The sequence below is a fragment of the Bufo gargarizans genome, chromosome 9 (assembly GCF_014858855.1).
Source record: "Bufo gargarizans isolate SCDJY-AF-19 chromosome 9, ASM1485885v1, whole genome shotgun sequence".
Taxonomy (NCBI): domain Eukaryota; kingdom Metazoa; phylum Chordata; class Amphibia; order Anura; family Bufonidae; genus Bufo; species Bufo gargarizans.
The window spans coordinates 193,561,358-193,588,546 of NC_058088.1; the positions used below are offsets into that span (position 1 = coordinate 193,561,358).

At 45.6% G+C, this 27,189-nt stretch overlaps 2 protein-coding genes across 4 annotated transcripts in view; one reads left to right on the forward strand and one right to left on the reverse strand.

The window, feature by feature from the left end:
- Positions 1-1,046: 1,046 nt before the first annotated feature.
- On the forward strand, positions 1,047-19,407 carry TTF1 (transcription termination factor 1). 3 transcript variants are annotated; one of them, XM_044306628.1, is made up of 12 exons: positions 1,047-1,118; positions 2,818-5,113; positions 5,792-5,973; positions 7,939-8,124; positions 10,486-10,564; positions 10,645-10,775; positions 10,998-11,205; positions 15,100-15,189; positions 17,096-17,161; positions 18,141-18,223; positions 18,758-18,837; positions 18,923-19,407. In XM_044306628.1, the coding sequence occupies exons 1-12, from the start codon at positions 1,052-1,054 to the stop codon at positions 18,992-18,994; spliced, it is 3,540 nt and encodes a 1,179-aa protein (XP_044162563.1). In that variant the 5' UTR covers positions 1,047-1,051; the 3' UTR covers positions 18,995-19,407. The 3 variants fall into 3 exon arrangements, with proteins under 3 accessions (XP_044162563.1, XP_044162564.1, XP_044162565.1); XM_044306629.1 differs by lacking the exon at positions 1,047-1,118 and adding an exon at positions 1,291-1,614; XM_044306630.1 differs by lacking the exon at positions 1,047-1,118 and adding an exon at positions 2,502-2,610.
- A 1,128-nt stretch (positions 19,408-20,535) lies between these two features.
- Positions 20,536-27,189, reverse strand: part of SETX (senataxin) — a 28,932-nt gene continuing 22,278 nt past the window's right edge. Inside the window, exons 19-25 of the mRNA XM_044306627.1 lie at positions 27,016-27,123; positions 26,460-26,632; positions 26,292-26,384; positions 24,781-24,948; positions 22,675-22,773; positions 22,098-22,185; positions 20,536-21,943 (exon numbers count right to left, since the gene is read on the reverse strand). Of these exons, the coding sequence (XP_044162562.1) occupies positions 21,347-21,943; positions 22,098-22,185; positions 22,675-22,773; positions 24,781-24,948; positions 26,292-26,384; positions 26,460-26,632; positions 27,016-27,123 (1,326 nt within the window). The 3' untranslated portion in view covers positions 20,536-21,346. The remainder of the gene's footprint in view (positions 21,944-22,097; positions 22,186-22,674; positions 22,774-24,780; positions 24,949-26,291; positions 26,385-26,459; positions 26,633-27,015; positions 27,124-27,189) is intronic.

Genomic DNA, 27,189 nt, shown 5'->3' on the forward strand with positions numbered 1-27,189 from the left:
CCCTGTCCATTCCCCCCTCGGTCCAGCGTCTCCTCTTCCTGTCCATTCCCCCCTCGGTCCAGCGTCTCCTTGTCGTGTCCCCTCACCCCTTCCCCGATCCGGTATCTCATCGCCCTGGTCCCCCCAACGGTCTAGCGTCTCATCGTCCTGGACTGGATACAACTGTGACAAATCCACAGCTGTGACAGCAGAACTTGGTCAGGATGAGTTTTCAGACTCTAGGTATAAATATTTGTATTCACTGACAGCAAGCAGAGATTGTGAATAAAAAAAATAGTGAAATGAGAAATGAGAAACGTGTGACAGAGACCGGCCACCATCTTCTCTGCCGTCTCCGGGGTCACATGCATGTTGGTGATAATACACACATGGAAGATTATAATAGCCGGGTATAACCTCCAGACATGGCGGCTCCTCACCTTCTGCAGCAGCTGGTTGCTGTTCATGGACTCCCTCACCACTCCATACCTCTGGTTCTCCATCCTGCTGCCTGTGTAGTGGCCCCTGTCCTGCCTCACACCGGGGGCCCCTCACCTGCTTCTAGGCAACTCGCCTCACTACATGGACCAGACCATTACAGCGGCCGGGGGGGGGCGGCTCCTAGAAATGATATCTTCGGCAGCCCTTCACTAGATTCTAGGTCCAGGTCTAAGGCTACAGGTACGACATAAAGTCAGTCACTAAACGTGTGGTGGTTTTAGTCTCTAACAAAAGGGAAACAGCAGAACCTTCCACCCTTTTCTGCAATGGTATGTTCCGTAGTCATGGCGACAAGACGCTAACAGCGAGCATCCCAGGATGGACTCGGCTCTGGATTATTTACTCTTGTAGCAGCCAGATCGCCTCAGATACCGCGGTTATGGCGCAGACAAGCGACACTTGACCGAATATATCGCACATATGTGCTTGTGTCGCAGTCCTGCATTGACTCTATATGGAAAAAGAAGATTAGCCAGAATTGTTTGTATATTGTTAATAAAGCTTATTTAAAAAAGACCTAAGCAGCAGATTACGGCTGTCGTCAGGGTAACGCGTCTGAACCTTGACCTGGATGACGTCACTTCCGCCTTCCACGTGCATTCGGGACTCCGGATGGAAGGGAACGACCTGGAAGGAAGGTAGCCGCGTCTGCAAGTTGTGGCGGGAAACACTGCGCGTGCTGTGGAGATGAGAGGGGCCCTCTAATGTCTGGAGAGGGGGGTAGACGCCATGTTTGTACCCCTGCATTGCGTCACCTGGTGTTTACTATCTCTGCTTGCTGTCAGTGAATGGGAGCGTTCTTGTTTACACCTAGAGCCTAAAAACTGAGCTAGTTTGTGTCGCAGCTGAGGGTTTGTTACAGTTGCATCCAGTGCAGACAATCCTATGTGAGCTGTACACCTCCTCAGCGCCATCCTGGTAGTTTGTTACAGTGTATTAGTGCAGCAGGTGACACATATCCGTCGGGGTCCAGACTCTTCACCTCACATCTTCTAGGGCATCGGGGGTATTCTCACCACAGACACTGACCTGCTTCTAACGGGGCCCCTGAAATAAAGGCGAGCACGCTGCGCATGCGTGGCCACCTGCTGCAGAGAATGACCCGCACCTGGTGATAGGCCGTCAGTGTCTGAGGTGAGTGCCCCTTTAACCCCGTCTCTGTCCCTTTGGCACGTCGCTCTGCGTTATCGGTGGCGGTCTGCGACTATACCCCTGACAATGTAAATGAGTTACTATTGCTGTGCAGTAAAAACCCTAAAGATAAATACTTAAATCTCTGATTGGTGGTAGTTTGACCACTGGGACCCCCACAGATCCTGAGAATGGGGGTCCTAAGGCCCTCAGATGAATGGCGCGGTCCCACCGCTGGGCCCCGCACCTGTATCGGGAACGGAGCCCCACAAGTACTGGAGGACTCTGCTCCGGCCACCACCAAGCGCTCTCTCCATAGAAGTGAATGGGACGCACCGCGCATGACCGGCCACCGCTCCCATTGACTTCTATGGGCCCAACAGAAATGGCAGAGCCAGCGGTGGCCCCATAGAAAATTAATGAAGGGCGGCTGCGAATGCGCAGTGCGCCCTCCACCGCTTTTGGGGCTCCGTTCTCCATATAGGTGCGGGTCCCAGCGGTGGGACCCGCACCTATCGGACAATGGGAGCACATCCTAGAGCAGTGTTTTCCAACCAGTGTGCCTCCAGCTGTTGCAAAACTACAACTCCCAGCATGCCTGCACAGCCAAAGGCATGTCCGGGCATGCTGGGAGTTGTAGTTTTGCAACAGCTGGAGGCACACTGGTTGGGAAACACTATCCTAGAGATATGCCCCCATTGTCTGTGATGAGACAACCCCTTTAAAGCGAATCTTTCAGCAGGAAGTTCCCTCTTACAGCGGGCGCTGTGCCTCGTAGGATTCGCTCTGCTGAATGTAATGACTCCTTTCACTCAGCGATTTTGTTTCTTTCTGATCTATATGCAAATCAATAGTTAAGTGCACTGGGGGCGGGTCCAATCAATCTGTGCACTTACTCCTCCTGCAGCAATACCCTCCCACTCCTTTCTGTTTCCTGCTGGTATCTTGGTACAAGCCCCGGCAGCGCACGTGCTCTAGTCACACTACTGCTTGCTGCAGGTGAGCACCAGGTGCCCCCTATATAGTGATCCATTGGGCACAAATGATTTGACCCACCATTGATCAGCTATGTGTTCTGAGAAGGTTAGATAACTGCACCCATAGTAACCTAGTGATTGTCACCCAGCTTTTCCAGGAACAGATACGTGAATAGAGGGCGACCCAGCATCCATATTACAGACATGTCTTCTGTTTCTCTTCTTTTAGAACATCGCACAATGTCTGAGAACCCAGGGAGAAAGCGTAAAGAGCGGGATGGCGCCTCTGACCCAAACGCTCCCGATCATGTACTTTCCAGTCCTCAGAGCCAGGCTGCTGGGCAAAAAGTAATAAGGAAGAAAAGGAAAATCCTTAATCTGGACTTCATGTACTTGGGCGACGGCGACATGGAGAATAAACAGGGCAGCGAGACCCAGGAGGCGGCGGATGACATCACAGCAGATGACGCGGTCTCCTCCAATGAACTTTATCAGGAGCATAATGAAAAGTTAAAGAAATCTCATAAAACCAAAGACTCCAAGAGACGCCGTGGAGACGAAGCGCCATCTGGCGAACATACTGATCTAGAAAATAGGCCAAAGAAAAAGAAGAAGAAACTGAAGAAGGATCATGAGGAACGTCTTTTAGAAGATTTAGCGGAGGAATCGTTGACTGCCGACATCCAACATGCAGTCAGGAAAAAGATAAGGCGGCAGGATAGTGGAGGTCTTCAGGGAGGAGATGATGGAAGCCATAGACAACAGGATTTCCCTGAAGAACCTTTTTCCCAAGGAAATAATCCAGACGGTTCTGAGACAGCAAAGCAAGTGGACGTCAAGAAGAAGAAGAAAAAGAAAAAAAGAAAAGACGGACTTGAACTGGAAGATGACATCACAGCGGGTGAGACGTCCTCCATTGTCCTTCATCAGGATCATAAAGTAAAGCTCAAAAAATCCCATAAATCCAAATACCTGAAGACACTTTGCGGAGGTGAAGATTTACCAAAGTCAAGCGTGAAGAAGAAACCAAAGAAAGATTGCAGGGAACATCTTTTAGAAGAGGAGGAATCATCGACTCCTGATGCCAGAAAAAAAAAGACAAAGCGGAAGGATGGTCTAGATGAACACCACAGGCTACATGGTTTCGGTGAGGGACCTGTCACCACAGAGCAAGGGAGCAAAAGTATAGACCAGGCTGAAGATTTAGTGGAGGAATTGTTGATTTCTGAGACCCAGCATGTAAGCAAGAAGAAGAAAAAGCGGAAGGATGGTGGAGATAAACACCATAGGCTACATGGTTTTAGTGAGGAACAGGTCACCAAAAGAAAGCATCAAGATGGTTCTGAGACCACAGAGCAAGTGATCGAAAGTATAGACCAGGCCAAAAATTTGGTTGAGGAATCGTCTATTTTTGAAATCCAGCATGTAAGCAAAAAGAAGAAGAAAAAACGGAAAGATGGTGGAGGCCTCCAGGATGATGGTTTCACTGAGAGACTTGTATCCCAATTAGAGTGTCCAGAAGGTTCTGAGAATCCAGAGCAAGTGGATGAAAATATGGAGCAGATAGAAAAACCTGTCAAGAAGAAGAAAAATAAAAAAATAAAGGAGGGTGATGGCCTCGTAGTGGATAACACGTCCTCTTCAGTTGGCCTCCGCGGAGATGAAGCTTCATATAGAGAACATACTGAGGCAGAAGACAGGATAAGTCGAAAGAAAAAGAAGTCTAAGAAAGATCAGTGGGAACGTCCTTTTGTAGATGTGGAGGAATGTGAGAATAAGATAAAGCGGAAGGATGGTGGAGGTGATGGCATTAGGAAGCAAAAACACCAAGGTGGTGCTGAGACCACAGACCAAGTGGATGAACGTATGGGCCTGGCAGAAGAACCTGTCAAGAAGAAGAAAATAAAGGTTAAACCTCACCAGGTGGCTGATGGCCTCGCAGTGGATAATGTGTCCTTCTCACTTGGCCTCCATGGAGCTGAACCTCCATACGGTGAAGGTACAGAGACAGGAGATGGGTCGAGACGAAAGAAAAAGAAGAAATCTAAAGAAGATCAGAGGCAACATCCTTTGGAAGATGTGGAGGAATCATGGACTTCCGACCCCCAACATAAAAGCAAGAAGAAGACAAAGCAAAAGGATGGTGGTGGTGAAAACAATAGGCGAGATGGCTTTATTGTCAGCAAAAGGAAGCATGAAGGAGGTTCTGAGAGCCCGGAGCGAATGGTAGACCAAGCCGAAGAACGTGGGAAGAAGAAGAAGCTGAAAAAGAAGAAACACTCAGACAGGATGGAGGAGACCTCTGAAATCTTGACTGAGGAGACGCAGCTGGAAGGTGGTGAAGCCCCAGAGGTGAATCAACCATACCAGGGCCAGGCGGTGGAAAGAGGTGGGAATGTGGAGGGTGATGCAGAAGAAGACCCGGGACAAACGTCAAGCAGAAGAAGGGATAGACCTCAGACTCCTGCTCCCCCAGACGCCGACCAGAATCAAGACAAGACGATTCAGAATGAGGGTGACAACAGGTAAGTGATGATAGAGGAAGCCTGATGGTTCTGTCCTTGATGTCATGCAGGGCTCAGCAACCTCAGACTCTCCAGCTGTTGTGAAACTACAACTCCCAGCATGCCCCATTTGCTTCTATTTGAGTTTCAACAATAGTTCAGCATAGGGTTGTCACGATACCCAAATTTTTGATTCGATACCCTAAAAAAGCACCCGCCACCCACATTGGTATTAAGGGGTTAATTATAGTCATTGGTGTCAGTGGCGGCCACGTCACAGCGGGGACGACTCTCTCCTTCTCCACTGTGCTGGCTGATGAGACCATGGTCCGTGCCATGTTCTCTAAAAGATACTAGACTGCGCAGTAGTGCAGCCTAGTATCGGAAAATACCAAATCCCGGTATAGGATCGAACCGGGTGCAAAGTTCAAAACCTGGTGCACTCCTGGGTGAGCATGCTGGGCATTGTAGTCTCACAACAGCTGAAGAGCCAGAGGTTGCTGACCCCTGATGTAATGGAGCTCTCCATGTACTGACTTCCTGCTGAGCTGGAGCTTCTACACGGCAAGCCGCGCTGTAGTGTAAAGCATGGAGGATGCACACAGCTAAAGCCTGTGTTGAGACAGGAAGTGGAGGTAATCCTTTCTGCTGTTTACTTGTTAGAAGCAACCTCCCGATTTACCTCCACAATCTCCGCAGATCGACCACTTCAGATGAAAACACTGAAAAAGCCAAAGAGAAGATGAAGAGATCTGTTCCATTTACGCGGGAAAAAGACGTTGCGCTGATTAGGGAGTATTTTCCCAAGATCTCCCAGGCCACTCTGTTGCGTATCATAAAGTCCCATGATATCGAGAGGATCAGAGTCGCCAAGCAGAATGGTAGGGGGACGTCCTGGTTTACATTTGTTTGCATGCCCCAAGGTCTAGACCTGGGATGCTCAACCTGCGGCCCTCCAGCTGTTGCAAAACTACAACTCCCACCATGCCCTGCTGTAGGCTGATAGCTGAAGGCTGTCTGGGCATGCTGGGAGTTGTAGTTTTGCAACAGCTGGAGGGCCGCAGGTTGAGCATCCCTGGCCTAGAGCTGATCACACCAACATGGCGGCACAAGGACTGCACCAAACCAGGCAGCAGCCAATGACTTGTCTGATTGGATAGTGGGAATTATAGAGGACCGTTTGCCCTCCTGACTTGTCAGTTGTTTACAATTACAGGGTACAATGGTGCGGCCATATTACCTAAATAGAGGAGAACCTGTAGGGCTGCATGAGTGAGCCACCACCGGCTGGTATTTGTAGTGCTTCTGGGTGCATGTGTGTGTGATGGAAGAAAGGATCTGAAAGGGACGGATAGTCCTCCGTATACAGATGTCTTTTTAGGGAGAGACTAAAACTGGTTGTTAGGAGTTAAAGGGGTTGTCCGAGTGTTTACTACTGATGGCTCAGTATCTGATTGATGGGAGTCAGACTCCTGGCAGTGCAGTTCATATGTGACTGATATCAGCCGCTCCTCTTATAACGCTCCAGCACTGATATAACCTCCAGAGACATTACATCCTATGTGACTGATATCAGCCGCTCCTCTTATAACGCTCCAGCGCTGATATAACCTCCAGAGACATTACATCCTATGTGACTGATATCAGCCGCTCCTCTTATAACGCTCCAGCGCTGATATAACCTCCAGAGACATTACATCCTATGTGACTGATATCAGCCGCTCCTCTTATAACGCTTCAGCACTGATATAACCTCCAGACATTACATCACATGTGACTGATATCAGCCGCTCCTCTTATAACGCTCCAGTACTGATATAACCTCCAGACATTACATCCTATGTGACTGATATCAGCCGCTCCTCTTATAACGCTCCAGCACTGATACAACCTCCAGAGACATTACATCACATGTGACTGATATCAGCCGCTCCTCTTATAACGCTCCAGCACTGATACAACCTCCAGAGACATTACATCCTATGTGACTGATTTCAGCCGCTCCTATTATAACGCTCCAGCGCTGATATAACCTCCAGAGACATTACATCCTATGTGACTGATATCAGCCGCTCCTCTTATAACGCTTCAGCACTGATATAACCTCCAGACATTACATCACATGTGACTGATATCAGCCGCTCCTCTTATAACGCTCCAGCACTGATACAACCTCCAGAGACATTACATCCTATGTGACTGATATCAGCCGCTCCTCTTATAACGCTCCAGTACTGATATAACCTCCAGAGACATTACATCATGTGACTGATATCAGCCGCTCCTCTTATAACGCTCCAGCGCTGATATAACCTCCAGAGACATTACATCATATGTGACTGATATCAGCCGCTCCTCTTATAACGCTCCAGCGCTGATATAACCTCCAGACATTACATCATATGTGACTGATATCAGCCGCTCCTCTTATAACGCTCCAGCACTGATATAACCTCCAGACATTACATCATATGTGACTGATATCAGCCGCTCCTCTTATAACACTCCAGCGCTGATATAACCTCCAGAGACATTACATCACATGTGACTGATATCGGCCGCTCCTCTTATAACGCTCCAGCGCTGATATAACCTCCAGAGACATTACATCATATGTGACTGATATCAGCCACTCCTCTTATAACGCTCCAGTACTGATATAACCTCCAGAGACATTACATCCTATGTGACTGACCTGATGATGCCTCTGCACTATCGGTGGAAGTGCTTAGCATGTAGGACTCTGCTGAATGGTTATAGATGCAATAATCTCTTCTGACCTCTAATATATATATTTATGTCATTGTCAGAAGACATCTATAAATTCAGTCTTGTGCACTTTTCAGGAATGATGTTCCGTAGAGGCAAGTTTACCAACGAAGAAGATGAACTGATCAAAGAGAATGTACAAAAGTTTATGAAGGAAGTTGGGATAGATTCAGCAGCGATTCTTTTCCACTCCTACAAGTATCCTGATCTAAAAAATACGATCGCAAATCTGAAAAGAAAATTTCATTTTCACCAAAGAATCGGTACAAAAGTACAGTTATTATAATACTGCTCCTATGTACAAGAATATAACTACTATAATACTGCTCCTATGTACAAGAATATAACTGCTATAATACTGCTCCTATGTACAAGAATATAACTACTATAATACTGCTCCTATGTCCAAGAATATAACTACTATAATACTGCCTCCTATGTCCAAGAATATAACTACTATAATACTGCTCCTATGTACAAGAATATAACTGCTATAATACTGCTCCTATGTACAAGAATATAACTACTATAATACTGCTCCTGTGTACAAGAATATAACTACTATAATACTTGCTCCTGTGTACAAGAATATAACTACTATAATACTGCCTCCTATGTACAAGAATATAACTACTATAATACTGCTCCTATGTACAGGGATATAACTACTATAATACTGCTCCTATGTACAAGAATATAACTACTATAATACTGCCTCTATGTACAAGAATATAACTACTATAATACTGCCTCCTATGTACAAGAATATAACTACTATAATACTGCTGCTATGTACCAGAATATAACTACTATAATACTGCTGCCTATGTACAAGAATATAACTACTATAATACTGCCTCCTATGTACAAGAATATAACTACTATAATACTGCCTCCTATGTACAAGAATATAACTATATAATACTGCTCCTATGTACAAGAATATAACTACTATAATACTGCTCCTGTGTACAAGAATATAACTACTATAATACTGCTCCTGTGTACAAGAATATAACTACTATAATACTGCTCCTATGTACAGGAATATAACTACTATAATCTGCTCCTATGTACAAGAATATAACTACTATAATACTGCTCCTATGTACAAGAATATAACTACTATAATACTGCCTCTGTACAAGAATATAACTACTATAATACTGCCTATGTACAAGAATATAACTACTATAATACTGCTCCTATGTACAAGAATATAACTACTATAATACTGCTCCTATGTACAAGAATATAACTACTATAATACGCCTACCTATGTACAGAATATAACTCTATAATACTGCTCCTATGTACAAGAATATACTACTATAATACCTGCTCCCTATGTACAAGAATATAGTACTATAATACTGCTCCTATGTACAAGAATATCACTACTATAATACTGCCGCCTATGTACAAGAATATAACTACTATAATACGGCTCCTATGTACAATGAATATAACTACTATAATACTGCTCCTATGTACAAGAACTATAACTACTATAATACGCTCCTATGTACAAGACTATACTATATAATACCGCCTCCTATGTACAAGAATAATACCTATAATACTGCCTCTATACAGAATAACTACTAATACTGTCTCCTATGTACAAGAATATAACTACTATAATACTGCCCCTAGTACAAGAATATAACTACTATAATACTGCCTCCTATGTACAAGAATATAACTGCTATAATACTGCTCCTATGTACAAGAATATAACTACTATAATACTGCTCCTATGTACAAGAATATAACTATAATACTGCTCCTATGTACAAGAATATAACTATAATACTGCTCCTATGTACAAGAATATAACTACTATAATACTGCTCCTATGTACAAGAATATAACTACTAGAATACTGCCTCCTATGTACAAGAATATAACTACTATAATACTGCCTATGTACAAGAATATAACTACTATAATACTGCCTATGTACAAGAATATAACTACTATAATACTGCTCCTATGTACAAGAATATAACTACTATAATACTGCTCCTATGTACAAGAATATAACTACTATAATACTGCTCCTATGTACAAGAATATAACTACTATAATACTGCTCCTATGTACAAGAATATAACTACTATAATACTGCCTCCTATGTACAAGAATATAACTACTATAATACTGCCTCCTATGTACAAGAATATAACTACTATAATACTGCTCCTATGTACAAGAATATAACTGCTATAATACTGCTCCTATGTACAAGAATATAACTACTATAATACTGCTCCTATGTACAAGAATATAACTACTATAATACTGCCTCCTATGTACAAGAATATAACTACTATAATACTGCCTCCTATGTACAAGAATATACCTACTATAATACTGCTCCTATGTACAAGAATATAACTACTATAATACTGCTCCTATGTACAGGAATATAACTACTATAATACTGCTCCTATGTACAAGAATATAACTACTATAATACTGCTCCTATGTACAGGAATATAACTACTATAATACTGCTCCTATGTACAAGAATATAACTACTATAATACTGCCTCCTATGTACAAGAATATAACTACTATAATACTGCTCCTATGTGTGATTTGTTTTCGATGCTGCACAGCTGTAGGATTACGTCGCTTAATGGTAGAAGTCCATACTCGAGGAATAAGGCTATTCGAGCCTTCTACAGTCCGAGGACGGTGAGCCCCCAGTTGATTGGTCACATTTTGTAGTCTTCCATCTTGTCCGCTTCCTGTGACGCTTCCTTGCTGCCTTCCAGGTACACGGACCAGGAGGTGCAGCAGCTGAAGAAGTACTGTGAAATATATCACAACAACTGGCCGACTATCGCGTCTTTAATGAACCGTAGTTACAAGGACTCTCAGTTAAAGGCCTCCCAACTCCGCCGAGGTGAGTCTTCAGTATCTGGTTCCATCCCGATTCTCTCCGTACTCCTCCTGCAACTCTATTCACATCCCGCTTTCCTGTTCGCTCTCAGGCTGGAAGATCTGACCTCTGGTTTAGTTTCTGTACTTGGATTTCTCAGGTTGCTCCTCATTATCAGATGCCTTGGTAATGTAATATAACGGATTCTTATAATGTGCTGCTATAGATATGTATTCTGTTATCCAGATGTGAACACCGGCAGATGGAGCATAGCAGAGACGAATCGTCTGATCGCAGCTGTGAAGACACTTGTTCTGAAATCTCTGCGGGAATGTAAGAATACCAGCGAAGAGCCGGTGACTGTCCCCAAAGAAATGCTGTACAAGGGTATATCGTGGGTCAAGGTAGAGGAAAAGGTTGAGACGAGAAACTGGACGCATTGTAAGATAAAATGGTGATTACTTCCATCTATGTCTGGAGTTTTATATCTATGAAGATGTAGAAACTGCAGTCACCTCTTTTAGAGAGAGTTATTCTTTCTGATGCTGTAGAAGAACAGATTTCCTATTCTATATCTTCATACCCCCCCCCCCCCCCCCAATACTGCCTCTATGTGCAAGACTATAACTACTATAATACTGCCTCTATGTGCAAGACTATAACTACTATAATACTGCCTCTATGTGCAAGAATATAACTACTATAATACTGCCTCTATGTGCAAGACTATAACTACTATAATACTGCCTCTATGTGCAAGACTATACTATAATACTGCCTCTATGTGCAAGAATATAACTACTATAATACTGCTCCTATGTACAAGAATATAACTACTATAATACTGCTCCTATGTACAAGAATATAACTACTATAATACTGCTCCTACAGTCATGTGAAAAAATTAGGACACCCTTTGAAAGCATGTGGTTTTTTGTAACATTTTTAATAAAAGGTTATTTCATCTCCGTTTCAACAATACAGAGAGATTAAAGTAATCCGACTAAACAAAGAAAACTGAAGAAAAGTCTTTTCAAGATCTTCTGTAAATGTCATTCTACAAAAATGCCTATTCTAACTGAGGAAAAAGATAGGACACCCTCACATGTATTCCCTCTTAAATTGGCTCAGATCTCACACAGGTATATCACACCAGGTGCACATAATTAGTAGATCGTTACTCTGCATGTTGAATGAGGCTTGCCCTATTTAAACCTCAGACATTTAGTTTGGTGTGCTCCTGACTGTTGAAGTGAGAGTGAGCACCATGGTGAGAGCAAAAGAGCTGTCAGAGGACTTCAGAAAAAAGATTGTAGCAGCCTATGAGTCTGGGAAGGGATTTAAAAAGATCTCAAAAGATTTTGAAATCAGCCATTCCACTGTCCGGAAGATAGTCTACAAGTGGAGGGCTTTCAAAACAACTGCCAACATGCCCAGGACTGGTCGCCCCAGCAAGTTCACCCCAAGAGCAGACCGCAAGATGCTAAAAGAGGTCTCCAAAAACCCTAAAGTGTCATCTCGAGAACTACAGCAGGCTCTGGCTACTGTTGATGTAGAAGTACATGCCTCTACAATCAGAAAGAGACTGTACAAGTTTAACTTGCATGGGAGGTGTGCAAGGAGGAAACCTTTGCTTTCCAAGAGAAACATCGAGGCCAGACTGACATTTGCCAGAGATAAAGTTGACAAAGACCAGGACTTCTGGAATAATGTTCTTTGGACAGATGAGTCCAAAATTGAATTATTTGGACACAACAGCAGAGGACATGTTTGGCGTAAACCAAACACAGCATTCCAAGAAAAGAACCTCATACCAACTGTGAAGCATGGAGGTGGAAGTGTCATGGTTTGGGGCTGCTTTGCTGCAGCAGGACCTGGTCAGCTCACCATCATAGAATCCACGATGAATTCTACTGTGTATCAGAAGGTGCTTGAAGAACATGTGAGACCATCAGTTAGAAAATTAAAGCTGAAGCGGAACTGGACCATGCAACATGACAATGACCCAAAACATACTAGTAAATCAACCAGATTGGCTGAAAAAGAAGAAATGGAGAGTCCTGGAATGGCCAAGTCAAAGTCCAGATTTGAATCCCATTGAGATGCTGTGGGGTGACTTGAAAAGGGCTGTACGTGCAAGAAACCCCTCAAACATCTCACAGCTGAAAAAGTTCTGCATTGAGGAGTGGGGTAAAATTTCCTCAGACCGATGTCGAAGACTGGTAGATGGCTACAAGAACCGTCTCACTGCAGTTATTTCAGCCAAAGGAGGTAACACTCGCTATTAGGGGCAAGGGTGTCCTATCTTTTTCCTCAGTTAGAATAGGCATTTTTGTAGAATGACATTTACAGAAGATCTTGAAAAGACTTTTCTTCAGTTTTCTTTGTTTAGTCGGATTACTTTAATCTCTCTGTATTGTTGAAACGGAGATGAAATAACCTTTTATTAAAAATGTTACAAAAAACCACATGCTTTCAAAGGGTGTCCTAATTTTTTCACATGACTGTATGTACAGGAATATAACTACTATAATACCGCCTCCTATGTACAAGAATATAACTACTATAATACTGCCTCCTATGTACAAGAATATAACTACTATAATACTGCTCCTATGTACAAGAATATAACTACTATAATACTGCTCCTATGTACAAGAATATAACTACTATAATACTGCTCCTATGTACAAGAATATAACTACTATAATACTGCTTCTATGTACAAGAATATAACTACTATAATACCTGCTTCTATGTACAAGAATATAACTACTATAATACTGCCTCCTATGTACAAGAATATAACTACTATAATACTGCTCCTATGTACAAGAATATAACTACTATAATACTGCTCCTATGTACAAGAATATAACTACTATAATACTGCTCCTATGTACAAGAATATAACTACTATAATACTGCTTCTATGTACAAGAATATAACTACTATAATACCTGCTTCTATGTACAAGAATATAACTACTATAATACCGCCTCCTATGTACAAGAATATAACTACTATAATACTGCTTCTATGTACAAGAATATAACTACTATAATACTGCCTCCTATGTACAAGAATATAACTACTACTATAATACTGCTCCTATGTACAAGAATATAACTACTATAATACTGCTCCTATGTACAAGAATATAACTACTATAATACTGCTCCTATATACAGGAATATAACTACTATAATACTGCTCCTATGTACAGGAATATAACTACTATAATACTGCTCCTATGTACAAGAATATAACTACTATAATACTGCTCCTATGTACAAGAATATAACTACTATAATACTGCCTCCTATGTACAAGAATATAACTACTATAATACTGCCTCCTATGTACAAGAATATAACTACTATAATACTGCTCCTATGTACAGGAATATAACTACTATAATACTGCTCCTATGTACAGGAATATAACTACTATAATACTGCTCCTATATACAAGAATATAACTACTATAATACTGCTCCTATGTACAGGAATATAACTACTATAATACTGCCTCCTATATACAGGAATATAACTACTATAATACTGCTCCTATGTACAAGAATATAACTACTATAATACTGCTCCTATGTACAGGAATATAACTACTATAATACTGCTCCTATGTACAAGAATATAACTACTATAATACTGCTCCTATGTACAGGAATATAACTACTATAATACTGCTCCTATGTACAAGAATATAACTACTATAATACTGCCTCCTATGTACAAGAATATAACTACTATAATACTGCCTCCTATGTACAAGAATATAACTACTATAATACTGCTCCTATGTACAGGAATATAACTACTATAATACTGCTCCTATGTACAGGAATATAACTACTATAATACTGCTCCTATATACAAGAATATAACTACTATAATACTGCTCCTATGTACAGGAATATAACTACTATAATACTGCCTCCTATATACAGGAATATAACTACTATAATACTGCTCCTATGTACAAGAATATAACTACTATAATACTGCTCCTATGTACAGGAATATAACTACTATAATACTGCTCCTATGTACAAGAATATAACTACTATAATACTGCTCCTATGTACAAGAATATAACTACTATAATACTGCTCCTATGTACAGGAATATAACTACTATAATACTGCTCCTATGTACAGGAATATAACTACTATAATACTGCTCCTATGTACAGGAATATAACTACTATAATACCGCCTCCTATGTACAAGACTATGTTTATGTGCAGTGTGTTTCCATATTGCTTCTCTCCTCAGTTCACTTACAGTTCTGCACGTTTTTTTACTCCTTTTATTCCAATCTATTTTCAGGTTCTCCTTGATAATGATGCGTATGAACAATCACATTCATCCATTTCTAGGAGCGCTGGGAATACTGAACAGCATAAAAATAATCCATTGGTACGTTTAGTTTTGTCGGTGAATTTCATGTCCTATTCCGTGTCGGTAATCACATTAAAATTGGTTTATGTGCTGTAGAATGTGTATCTATTCAGGTCCGAGCATCTATGTATTTCACTGTGGAAATGGTGGACTGCACGGCTAGAGGCTGGATGTTATACACTGTGGTAATGGTAGACTGCATTCCTAGAGGCTGGATGTTATACACCTGTGGTAATGGTAGACTGCATGGCTAGAGGCTGGATGTTATACACCTGTGGTAATGGCAGACTGCATGGCTAGAGGCTGGATGTCATACACTGTGGTAATGGCAGACTGCATGGCTAGAGGCTGGATGTCATACACTGTGGTAATGGCAGACTGCATGGCTAGAGGCTGGATGTCATACAGTGTGGTAATGGCAGACTGCATGGCTAGAGGCTGGATGTCATACAGTGTGGTAATGGCAGACTGCACGGCTAGAGGCTGGATGTCATACACTGTGGTAATGGTAGACTGCATGGCTAGAGGCTGGATGTTATACACTGTGGTAATGGCAGACTGCACGGCTAGAGGCTGGATGTCATACACTGTGGTAATGGTAGACTGCATGGCTAGAGGCTGGATGTCATACACTGTGGTAATGGCAGACTGCACGGTTAGTGGCTGGATGTTATACACTGTGGTAATGGCAGACTGCACGGCTAGAGGCTGGATGTTATACACTGTGGTAATGGCAGACTGCACGGCTAGAGGCTGGATGTCATACACTGTGGTAATGGCAGACTGCACGGCTAGAGGCTGGATGTCATACACTGTGTTAATGGCAGACTGCATGGCTAGAGGCTGGATGTTATACACTGTGGTAATGGTAGACTGCATGGCTAGAGGCTGGATGTTATACACTGTGGTAATGGTAGACTGCATGGCTAGAGGCTGGATGTTATACACTGTGGTAATGGTAGACTGCATGGCTAGAGGCTGGATGTTATACACTGTGGTAATGGTAGACTGCATGGCTAGAGGCTGGATGTTATACACTGTGGTAATGGTAGACTGCATGGCTAGAGGCTGGATGTTATACACCGTGGTAATGGTAGACTGCATGGCTAGAGGCTGGATGTTATACACTGTGGTAATGGTAGACTGCATGGCTAGAGGCTGGATGTCATACAGTGTGGTAATGGCAGACTGCATGGCTAGAGGCTGGATGTTATACACTGTGGTAATGGTAGACTGCACGGCTAGAGGCTGGATGTTATACACTGTGGTAATGGTAGACTGCATGGCTAGAGGCTGGATTTTATACACTGGTAATGGCAGACTGCACGGCTAGAGGCTGGATGTTATACACTGTGGTAATGGCACTATATAACACACCTGAAGCCCCTGATTAGGTTGTGGGGCTCAATTCTTTTCTTCATATAACATACCTGTGGGAAAGCAGCCTATCAGATAATGATATATACCAGTGATGGCGAACCTTTTACAGACCGAGTGCCCAAACTGCAACCCAAAACACACTTATTTATCTCAGTGCCAACACGCACTGTAACCTGAATGCCAATATAGTGTATCTTCCATGTACTTTATCATGTAGCTGTAATAGCCTACATTCAGTGCGCTGCCTGCGCTGTTCATAGTGCGCCTGCGCTGATGAATGGCAGGAAAAGTCTAAGGCATACTGGTACACCATACCAGGGAGTGGGTGCCCACAGAGAGGGCTCTGAGTGCCACCTCTGGCACCTGTGCCATAGGTTTGCCACCACTGATATATACCCTGTGTCCTCCATGATGTTTATCATGTTAAGATCCCATAGAGCAGGAGGTTGCTGGTCGGGGGCTCTGCACGGCCGCTGGTGGTGCCATCGTTGTTTGCTGTACTTGTTGTCACGTATTGTATCGACTTGTCATGTCTTATTCGCAGGTTTCATGACTCCGGAGTAAAGGAGTACTGCGACGTGAAATGGGACGAGCTGTGTGACATCATAGGGTACGGATTATTGCGTGCACAGTCCGTTATTAATCATGGCTGATGACGCCCATCAGAGCCAACAGATTTCTATAACAATGGGTCTTTGGTGGCAGAAGTTGGTGTTTTATTACCGTACAACCCTTTTCTCATCCTGTTTTAGACAATGTAGGCTACTTAACTCTGTAACTTCCATTATGTTTTCTTTGTGTTCGGCTACTTTCACACTAGCGTTATTCTTTTCCGGCACTGCGTTCCGTCCTAGGGGCTCAATACCGGAAAATAACTGATCAGGCATATCCCCAGGCATTCTGAATGGAGAGCGATCTGTTCAGGAGGCATCAGGACGTCTTCAGTTCAGTCTTTTTGACTAATGAGGCGAAAGATAAAACCGCAGCATGCTACGGTTTTATCTCCGGCCCAAAAAACTGAAGACTTGCCTGAATGCCGGATCCGGTATTTCCCCCCCATAGGAATGTATTAGTGCCGGATCCGTCCTTCTCGTCTGCGCATGTGCTTGATTGGTAAAAATGTGAAAAAAGATACGAGACGGAACCGTCTGTCCGCATGACAAGCAGAGAGACGGATCCGTTCTTGCAATGCATTTGTGAGACGGATCTGGCGTTTTTTTCCATAGGAATGTATTAGTGCCGGATCCGGCATTTAGCATGCGCAGACTGAAAAAAGAAATGCCGGATGACACTGGAAAGTAGGATCCGGCTTTTCAATGCATTTGATCAGTCTTACAAACGCCATCAGTTGGCGTACGTTTTGCCGGCGACGGAACTACTTGCCGGATCACTCTGCCGCAAGTGTGAAAGTACCCTACAAATTTACCATTTAAATAAAAAAAATGGATTCTAAGGGGTTAAACCACAGGAAGCGGACAGGACCGCTCGGCGCAAGGAGGAGCCGCCCGGCGCTATTACTCAGATTGTCCTGCAGCCGCTCCTGGTAAACGCTGCATTCACTTCATGACGTGACGTGTTTGATCTTTCAGAAACGTTCCGAACACCATGGTCCAAAACAGATTTTTCCAACTGAAGCAGCTCATCCCGGACTGGGAGACTCTGCGTCTGAGCGGTAAGTCACAGGCCGAGCTTTCTGACTATTGTCAGCCATATCGATTCTCTTTATGGGGGGAGGGCATACCTGCTGTGACAGATGAAAGGGATTGGCTTTTATGGTAACCACCGGCTTGGGGGTGGCCAGAGTTACGGAAATGGCCGGCGCTCCACCGTTTCCGTAAATCGCATAGCCGTTTAGCTATTTCTGTAGCACCCCCATTCTCCCCGAAAACCAGTGCTTACTGTAGGCCAAGATGGGACCCCCCACCCCCCCTCTTTAAGGCCAGTTGTACACAGGTATATTAAGGTCATGTGTCCCGGCCCGATCGTAGGTTTACAAATCTGAACTCACGGCGCCGTAGGGATCGATGATGCTGAGAGATCAGGTCCGTAAACAGCATTCGGGAAGGACACACATCCATAATATGGACCATGGCTGGTCACCTCTTGACATCTCCATCAAGCCCCAGCACGGTTAGAGGACATCTCCCTCCAGGGAAGGGATCCAGGTCTCTTTCTCTTTCTGATTTGTCATGTTCCTCCCATTTAGAAATTGTAGATTACTTGTACAGTAACATCCTGCCGAGATATGAAGAGCAGCTGGCTATGGCCGATGAATTCCCCATAGAGGTAAGTGGCGAGGCCGGGTCTCCTTTGGCGCAGATTTGTGTCGTCATTTGTAAATCTCACACTCCTTTTTCTTGCGCCTCCGCAGCCAGAGAAGAAAACTGAGTTCTTAATCAGCGACATGTTTGAGGAATGCTCCGAGTTACCTAACCTCAAGTAGAAGCCTCCAGTTGGTCTTCCATTACTCTGTTCATGGGTGAAGTTGGCAGATGCCCTGGGCACCCAGCCTGACGCAGGCTCTGGCCTATCACTAATGTAACAGCCAGGGGAAGCTTTGACCACGGCGTCTGATCAGCGATCACAGACATTAGGTGTGAAACAGCAGACACCCGGCAGCTATGGCGCCCACTTCTGAGCATGTATGGCAGATGTCTTGTTCTTAAAGTGTAAAATTTAGAGTTTTCCCCTTTAAGGGGTTGTTCAGGTTATGCTCCCTCCAGCCTCTATTTATATCCGGGCAGCCAATCCTGTGACCTGGCCTCAGCGGTGGCTGGCTGCCCGGCCCTAAATGGAGGACAGGAGCGTTTCTTTTTTTATTCAGATGTTTTATTATTAAAAGATTTCTTTTGAAAACTTGTACAAAACAATCGCACTTCAGATCACAAGATCTTCGGATTCAGATAAGACATCGCATAGATGAGCAATCATACTCAGTGAGTACAGTCACCAGCAAGAAATCCCCCCCCTGGGCAGAAATGCGTTTATTGAACAACCCCTTTAAGGGCTGCCGATCCTGGGGTCTTTGCGGTTGTTACTGCCATCCACAGACTGTAGATATGTGTACATTGTTTTATAGAAAAACTTAAATGACAAATGTTATAACAAGGTGTATATTTATTGTATGACATTGGGGGCCGTAGCACCCAAACTGCCTGGAGACCGATGACCGTGACATCACAGGCCTCGGAGGAGGACAGCAATGGCGGCAGGGTGCTGGGAGTCAGACCCCACCGGACAGATGGGTCACCATTAGTTTACACCTGGAAAAACCCACCAGTGCTGTAAACGTAGGGCAAGGGGCAGGAATGGGTTTTAAAGTGGAGATCAACTCAATTATGTATTGCATCAGGTTGGTAGGGACATGTCCAAATTGTGTCCACCTCATTGTCTATACTGAACCCAGACCAGCATAGAGTTGATAAAGAAGCAGGGGTTGCGGCTGTCTGCGTGCCGCCATTCAGGTGTCGAGTCCTGCACGCATGTATGTCCCTATTGAGTGCTGTACAAAGCGATCCCCCAAAACGCTGCGGTAGGAATATCGCCATAATACAGCATCCAGCTGGAGGCACAGTGCTTGCAAGTCTATGGGAGCCCTAATAATGTGGTGCTTACCGCGCCCCGAGCAGAGGGCGACCCCTATCTACCCACAGTATCTGGCGCCCACACCGCATATGGAGTTTGTGACCCCACTCAGATGACATATAGGTTCATCATTTTGTATTAAAAGGGCTTAGAAAAACATAGCCACAGGTTGTACCGCAGCTCGAGCCATGTTTTTCTAATAACCCAATAAGTAAATACCTTCTTCCGTGGGATCGGCGCTCAGAGGCCTGCAGGACCCTGCGTGACGTCTCCGTCGCATCCATCGTACCGATTTCTAACACTGCAGCAGAAGACAAATTACCGGCCAAAAACAGATTCAATTTTGGTCAGTTTATAGTAAGGGGGGGGAGGGGAAAAAAAAAAAAAAAGCATTCCGCGACCATTTATACATTTATTGTACAAACTTCTCCACGTAGCGTGGGGAAGCTCGCAGAGCGATCATCTACAGCACACTTGCATAGAAAGTGTTAAAACGCAAATATCAGAACTATACAAAAAAAAAAATATATATTTTTTTTAAAGGTCTCCTTAAAGTATTTATTATAACAAAAAGCTTTGCAACTTTCTAATACACATCTCTGTTTGCAGTCAGTGAATAAACATCCAGAACCTGCTCCGGCTGACTTGTGATAATTTAGGCAATCTGCCATGAGTCAAAGGGGTATTTAGGTTGTGAGATGTTATCCCTATGGGTCCTACCTACCAAAAGAACAGGAACCCCTGTTGTTAAAGGGTCCTCAGTCTTGTGATGAGTGGGTGTCGCCACCGATCTAATAGTTAAGCTGTGGAAGGGGAATAACTACCAGAATATCCCTTTAAATACTTGTCCCTACACTGGTACACTGTACCAACTTCATCAGCTGTGCAAGCAGAACTGGGTCAGGCTCTGCCTATAAGGGCAGGTTCACCTGACTGAAGCCTGCAGAAAAAGTTCAAATCTGCCATGCCCATCTATCCTAAAACAAGAATATTCCCATCCACTGACAGCAAGCAGAGATCTTTGATAACAGTAAGGATTTCAACTAAGAAGCTGCAGACATTTCATTGTGCAGCGATTACACCTCATTTAGTCATTCACGTTGTGTCAGGACTGTAAAGTGCCACTAAACTACTTGCCACCAGTGTATAAAAGGAAGTCCAGTCCACGGGCCTGCCCATGCCACCCCGCTGGGTGAGACTCCGAATAGTCCTAGGATGTCCTCCTCTTCTTTGCATCCTGGTTTTGATCAAACTGTGTGCTAGGGTCCCGATAGTCCTGGTCCCTGGAGAAGCGGTGTGCTCCGCGGGGTGGCCGGTCACCAGGGGCGGGATATGAAGGTCGCTTGACTCCAGTTACTGATGAGGAGGAGGAGACGTGGGTCTGAGAACGGCTCTGGAGATTCTGCACCCCAGAGTTTGAGGGACTGGAATCTCTCGACTCCTCGCTCTGCCGCCGGGCCAGCCTGGGATCTGGAAGCTTCGCTCTCGTCACTGAAGATGCCACCGGAGCAGTCATTCGGCTCTGCATTGGGCGAATGTCCACGGCTGGATGAACTATGATCCGCTGGGGTGGCTGGACCGCCAGCTGAGGAGGTAACACATGTTCTCTTGAAGGCGTCTCTGCAGGCGTTGTATTGGAAGGACTGCCGGCCGCATGTCGCTCCACCGCTGGCCTACTTGAGTGGCTGACAGCGGTTTTAAGTTTCAGGATCCTGTTGACATCTTTCTGGTAATTTTCCTCTCTCGTCTTGAAGAGAGCCCCTCGCTTCTTCGCATCCTGAATCAAGCTGTTCCAGTCCTTGTTCTCCTGCAAGACAACATGAGGCGCATCAGACAATCTGCAGTAAATGTTCCAACCGCCGAGAGGAGGCTGCAGGTATCCGGGTCTCCACTGAGCTCGGGGACCCCCATCGATGTATACAGAGATCTGTCCGTCACGTTGCCTGCAGGGTGTCACTTACCATTAAGGTTCGGAGGCTCCCCAAGATGAAGAGACTGAACCTGGCCCTTGTGATGGTCACATTCAAGCGCTGTTGACTCGCCAGGAACCTAAACACAGAAAGTGAACAAAGGAAGACGCCTTAAAGGGGTTCTGCACTTTCATTTAACTGATGATCGATCATCAGCTTCTGATCGGCTGGGGTCCGACACCCGGGACCCCCGCCGATCAGCTGTTTGAGAAGGCAGCGGCGCTCCAGCAGCGCCGCGGCCTTCTCACTGTTTACCGCCGGGCCACTGACGTCACGACTAGTATCAACTAGCGTGGGCGCGGCTAAGCTCCCTTCAAGTGACAGAGCTTAGCCGCGCCCATTCTAGTTGATACTAGTCGTGATGTGAGTGGGCCGGCGGTAAACAGTGAGAAGGCCGCGGCGCTGCTGGAACGCCGCTGCCTTCTCAAACAGTGTCGGACCCCCGCTGATCAGAAGCTGATGATCGATCCAGAGGATAGATCATCAGTTAAATGAAAAGTGCAGAACCCCTTTAAAAGAAACCAACTGCTTCTGTAAACAGTCAACATCCTGAGCCGACAGTACTAACCCAATAGCCCCTTGAACAAAGTTGGCACGAACACACGTCACAATGATGCAGTCCTTTTGGCGACCCTGGAATCCATCAACGGTGTCCACTTCACTTGGCCTGGAAGACACAAGAAGGGGGGGGATAAAACATGGAGGCCTGCATCTGTGACCAGGAGACACATGCAGGAATATTCCTTTTGAGGGGTGTCCCATCAGGAATCACCCCCTTTTGTGCAGCTGGTCCAGGTAGAGTGCCTCTCTGCCCAGCTACTAGAAGGGGGTCATCCATAGCATATATAGATGAGGCATCTGTCAGCAGTTTTGTCCCTATGACACCGGCTGACCTGTCACATATGCGCTCGGCAGCTGAAGACATTGTGTTGGTCCCATGTTCATATGTGCCCATATTAGCCTTAAAACATCAGTTTTCTCAGCAGTTTCACACTAGCGGCAGGGGACTCCGGCGGGTGAAAAGCCTGTCGCTAGTTCACATGCGCCCCTGGACTGCCGCTCTCTCCCTATTGACTATAATGGGGGCGAAGTTCCGGTGGCGGCACAGCGAGAGGTAGCCGGACTAAAAGTACTGCATGCAGTACATTTAGTCCGGCTGCCGTGCCGCCACTGGAACTTCGCCCCCATTATAGTCAATGGGGATGGAGCAGCAGTCCAGGGGCGCATGTGAACTAGTGGCAGCACGGATCCGACAGGCTGTTCACCCGCCGGAGTCCCCTGCCACTAGTGTAAAAGTACTCTAATATATGCAAATGAGCCTCTAGGAGCAACGGGAGTGTTGCCATTGCACCTAAAGGCTCTGCTCTCCATGCAACTGCTGCGCTCTGCACTGTGATTGACAGGAGTGATGACACTTACACTGTCTGGTCCTGTCAAAGTGCAGATGGTGCGGAAGGTGGGATCATTTTTCTCCGCAATGCGGGCACATATGAACATGGGACCAACACAGATGCCACGAGCACATGGAACAGATCAGCCAGTGTGATATGTACAAATCTGCTGACAGATGCCCTTTAAGGCCAGGACTACGCCACAGCTAAATTTGTAGGACTTCCTGGTTATTAAGGATGAGGAACCGGCTGCTGAGTCTGTATTTCCTATAAGGCTGTATCCAGCTGTATGTAAGGAGCTGCCCATGGCTGTGACTGGAATAAGCTGGGGGAGGGTGTGTGCGGCGCAGCGCAAGCGCACATCCACTGGATTAGCAAGAAATCATTGCAGCGCCGTGGGAGAAGGACTTCATGTGCGAAACCGTACACCGCGTGTGTGCACTTAGGGGTAGGAAGATTTTCCAGCGCAAAATGTTCCATCAGATCTCCCTATCCCTGAGTGCGCAGCACAAATCATCAGGAGCAGTTCATCCTTAGTGCAGAATATAGCGGTCTCCACATAGCAGAGCTGAGCGCTGGATATTGGGGTCTCCACATAGCAGAGCTGAGCGCTGGATATTGGGGTCTCCACATAGCAGAGCTGAGTGCTGGATATTGGGGTCTCCACATAGCAGAGCTGAGTGCTGGATATTGGGGGACACTGCTTATGTGGTGACCCCAATATCCAGCGCTCAGCTCTGCTCCTGATGATTTGTGCTGCGCACTCAGGGATAGGGAGATCTGATGGAACATTTTGCACTGGAAAATCTACCTACCCCTAAGTGCACACGCACGGTGTACGGTTTCGCACATGCGCATGAAGTCCTTCTCCCGCGGCGCTGCAATGATTTTTTGCTAACCCAGTGGATGTGCGCTTGCGCAGCGCCACACACCCCCTCATCCAGCTGATTCCTGTGCGGTCGCGTCACTTCCGGTAGAGCGTTTTCGCAAGGTATAGAAATCTGGCAGAACACCGGGATCCGCCTCACTACGGGGCCTACTGCAGGCAAGCCACAGATTACACACTGCCATTGGCAGGGCACCCATTGCCTTATGCCCAGTGAAACCAGTGCCAGACAGGTGCCACTCCAGACTGCTGCCACGTTATTCCGATGCGTGGTTGTCACCCCTGAAGTCCTGGTGCCGTCCCATTCATAGGTAGCACAAGCACTGCCTCCTTCCACCGGTAGGCAGAGGTGGGGATTAGATTTTTGACATTTTTCCATTAGATCTGACTTTCTCACCTCGAGTCCTTTCCAAATTCTCTCTGAAGCTGTTCGATGATCTGCATCTTCTGGGCGCGGTACGGGGTGATTATGCCGATATTTCGGAAAGTAAATTCCTTTTTCTTGCTTTTGATGAGCTTTACCAGTGCCACAACCATCTTGAGCTCTTGTGGGTTGGCAAACGACCTGTAAAGAGAAAGACGTGTTACCGTAGCCCACCACAGGGGGGCGCTGAAGAGGCAACACCCCAACCTCCTGCTTGTCACATGATCCTTCGGAGCCAGTGAGCAGCTGCAAAAATGGATCATGTGACATACACTCCAGACAGCATCACATGATTGTTTTCTGAGCAGCTGACTGCCAGGAGGGATCACATGACACTTCCTGGTTCTGGGGGGGGGGGTCACATGATTTACTTTTCTCTCAAGTTTCAAGGTCTCCGCTTGCCATTAGTGAATGGAAGCCTTGTTAGCCTAATACTAATCACAGCTGAGGTTAGTTCCACGCTAGCATTCAGGAGACCTGGCAGGGAATAGCCTGCCGTGGATCCAGCATTGCCGGAAGCTACATGGATGCCGTCTGTCCCCATTAACTATAATGGGGACCAGTGGAGATCCGGTATGCCGAGACTCGGCCGTGCTAAAGCAGCTGCATGCAGCGGTATTTGTCCGGCCGATCCTCTGCATATCTGTTTGCTACAGTGTATCATTCCAGGCATTCCACTGTAACACATCAGCCACAGCGTATCAGTGCAGTCAACAGGTCTGACATTTAGCAGGCTTAGGCCTCTTCCACACGTGCGTTGTCCATATCCGGCGTGTACTCCACTTGCCGGAATTACACGCCGGATCCGGAAAAACGCAAGTGAACTGAAAGCATTTGAAGACGGATCAGTCTTCAAAATGCGTTCAGTGTTACTATGGCAGCCAGGACGCTATTAAAGTCCTGGTTGCCATAGTAGGAGCGGGGGAGAGGTATACTTACAGTCCTCGCGGCTCTGACGTCACTCTGGAGCGCCCCGGGAGCCGCACGGACGGTAAGTATGCTGTTCCCCGCTACACTTCACCATGGCTGCCAGGACTTTAGCGTCCCGGCAGCCATGGTAACCATTGAGAAAAAGCTAAACGTCGCATCCGGCAATGCGCCGAAACGACATTTAGCTTAAGGCCGGATCCGGATCAATGCCTTTCAATGGGCATTCATTCCGGATCCGGCCTTGCGGCAAGTGTTCAGCATTTTTGGCCGGAGCAAAAAGCGCAGCATGCTGCGGTATTTTCTCCGGCCAAAAAACGTTCCGTTCCGGAACTGAAGACATCCTGATGCATCCTGAACGGATTTCTCTCCATTCAGAATGCATTAGGATAAAACTGATCAGGATTCTTCCGGCATAGAGCCCCGACGACGGAACTCTATGCCGGAAGAAAAGAACGCAAGTGTGAAAGAGCCCTTAGCTAACAGTTGTACCAGCTGGGATGCAACTGCACCAAACACTCAGCCGAGCTGGGGCCACCATGGAATTCCGCACTTACTCCCTCTCTTTCACTTCGTAGCCATCTGTCACATCGAACACCATGTATGGCTGGAAGGGCCAATCTGAAGAACATCGCGCTTCTTCCGTGGCTCTGCAAAAAACATCAGATATTGCGTTCGCACGGTTCATACAACTCCATCACGTATGTGATCCGACACGCACTCACCGGTCCGTTTTCAGCACTTGCTTGTAGAAATGCTTGGATGGAAAGAGGCAGATGTCTGGGTGCATCCGGTACTGGACCGTCAGCTGCAAAATGAGGGAACCCTGGCCTGCAGTCTCCAGCTGGCGACAGAGCCGCGCCATCAGGGACTGTCCGTAGCCCAAGTCTTCAGCTTTCTGCAGGGAACGGGTGAAACAAGTCATCAGCACAAGAAAACGGCTTCGTGTGGTGGCAGCTTCATGGAATTAGAAGTATAATGATTTGCTGTATTGATCTGTTACAATAACTTCTCCAATCACATCTAAAGCTGCACTCAGAATTCTGCTGGCTGCCAGGGAGCAATGCATTGTGGGAGTTCAGAGAACTCAAGCTGTCAGGTCAGATATCTGACGGAGGTGGCGCTGAAAAGGGACTTTCCCCAGGGCAAGCAGGAGAATTTTGGAAACAGCTCTGGATGTGAGTGGAGAAGACTTGAAATAGATTTGAAAGCAGCAGAGAGAAATTTCATTTTACTCGACTTTATGTGTAGATTTGCACAATGATTTGTGTTCCCACTTACCGTTGAGATGACGGTGGGAGGCAGCTGCTTGGGGTCTCCCACCAAAACTAGTTTCGTACATCTGTGGAGAAGAGGGATGATGGTCTCGACCTCACACGACTGTCCGGCCTGAGGGAATAGCATCCGTGAGTCAAGGCATGTTCGGGACACGGCTTGTACAAAAGGACACAAGAA

Excerpts from the sequence above, each read along its gene's own strand:
- TTF1 (XM_044306628.1), top strand. The coding sequence starts at position 1,052 with ATGACGTCACTTCCGCCTTCCACGTGCATTCGGGACTCCGGATGGAAG. Across the intron at positions 11,206-15,099 it reads ACGCATTGTAAGATAAAATG|GTTCTCCTTGATAATGATGC; the intron begins GTGATTACTTCC and ends ATCTATTTTCAG. Across the intron at positions 18,224-18,757 it reads GGAGACTCTGCGTCTGAGCG|AAATTGTAGATTACTTGTAC; the intron begins GTAAGTCACAGG and ends CCTCCCATTTAG.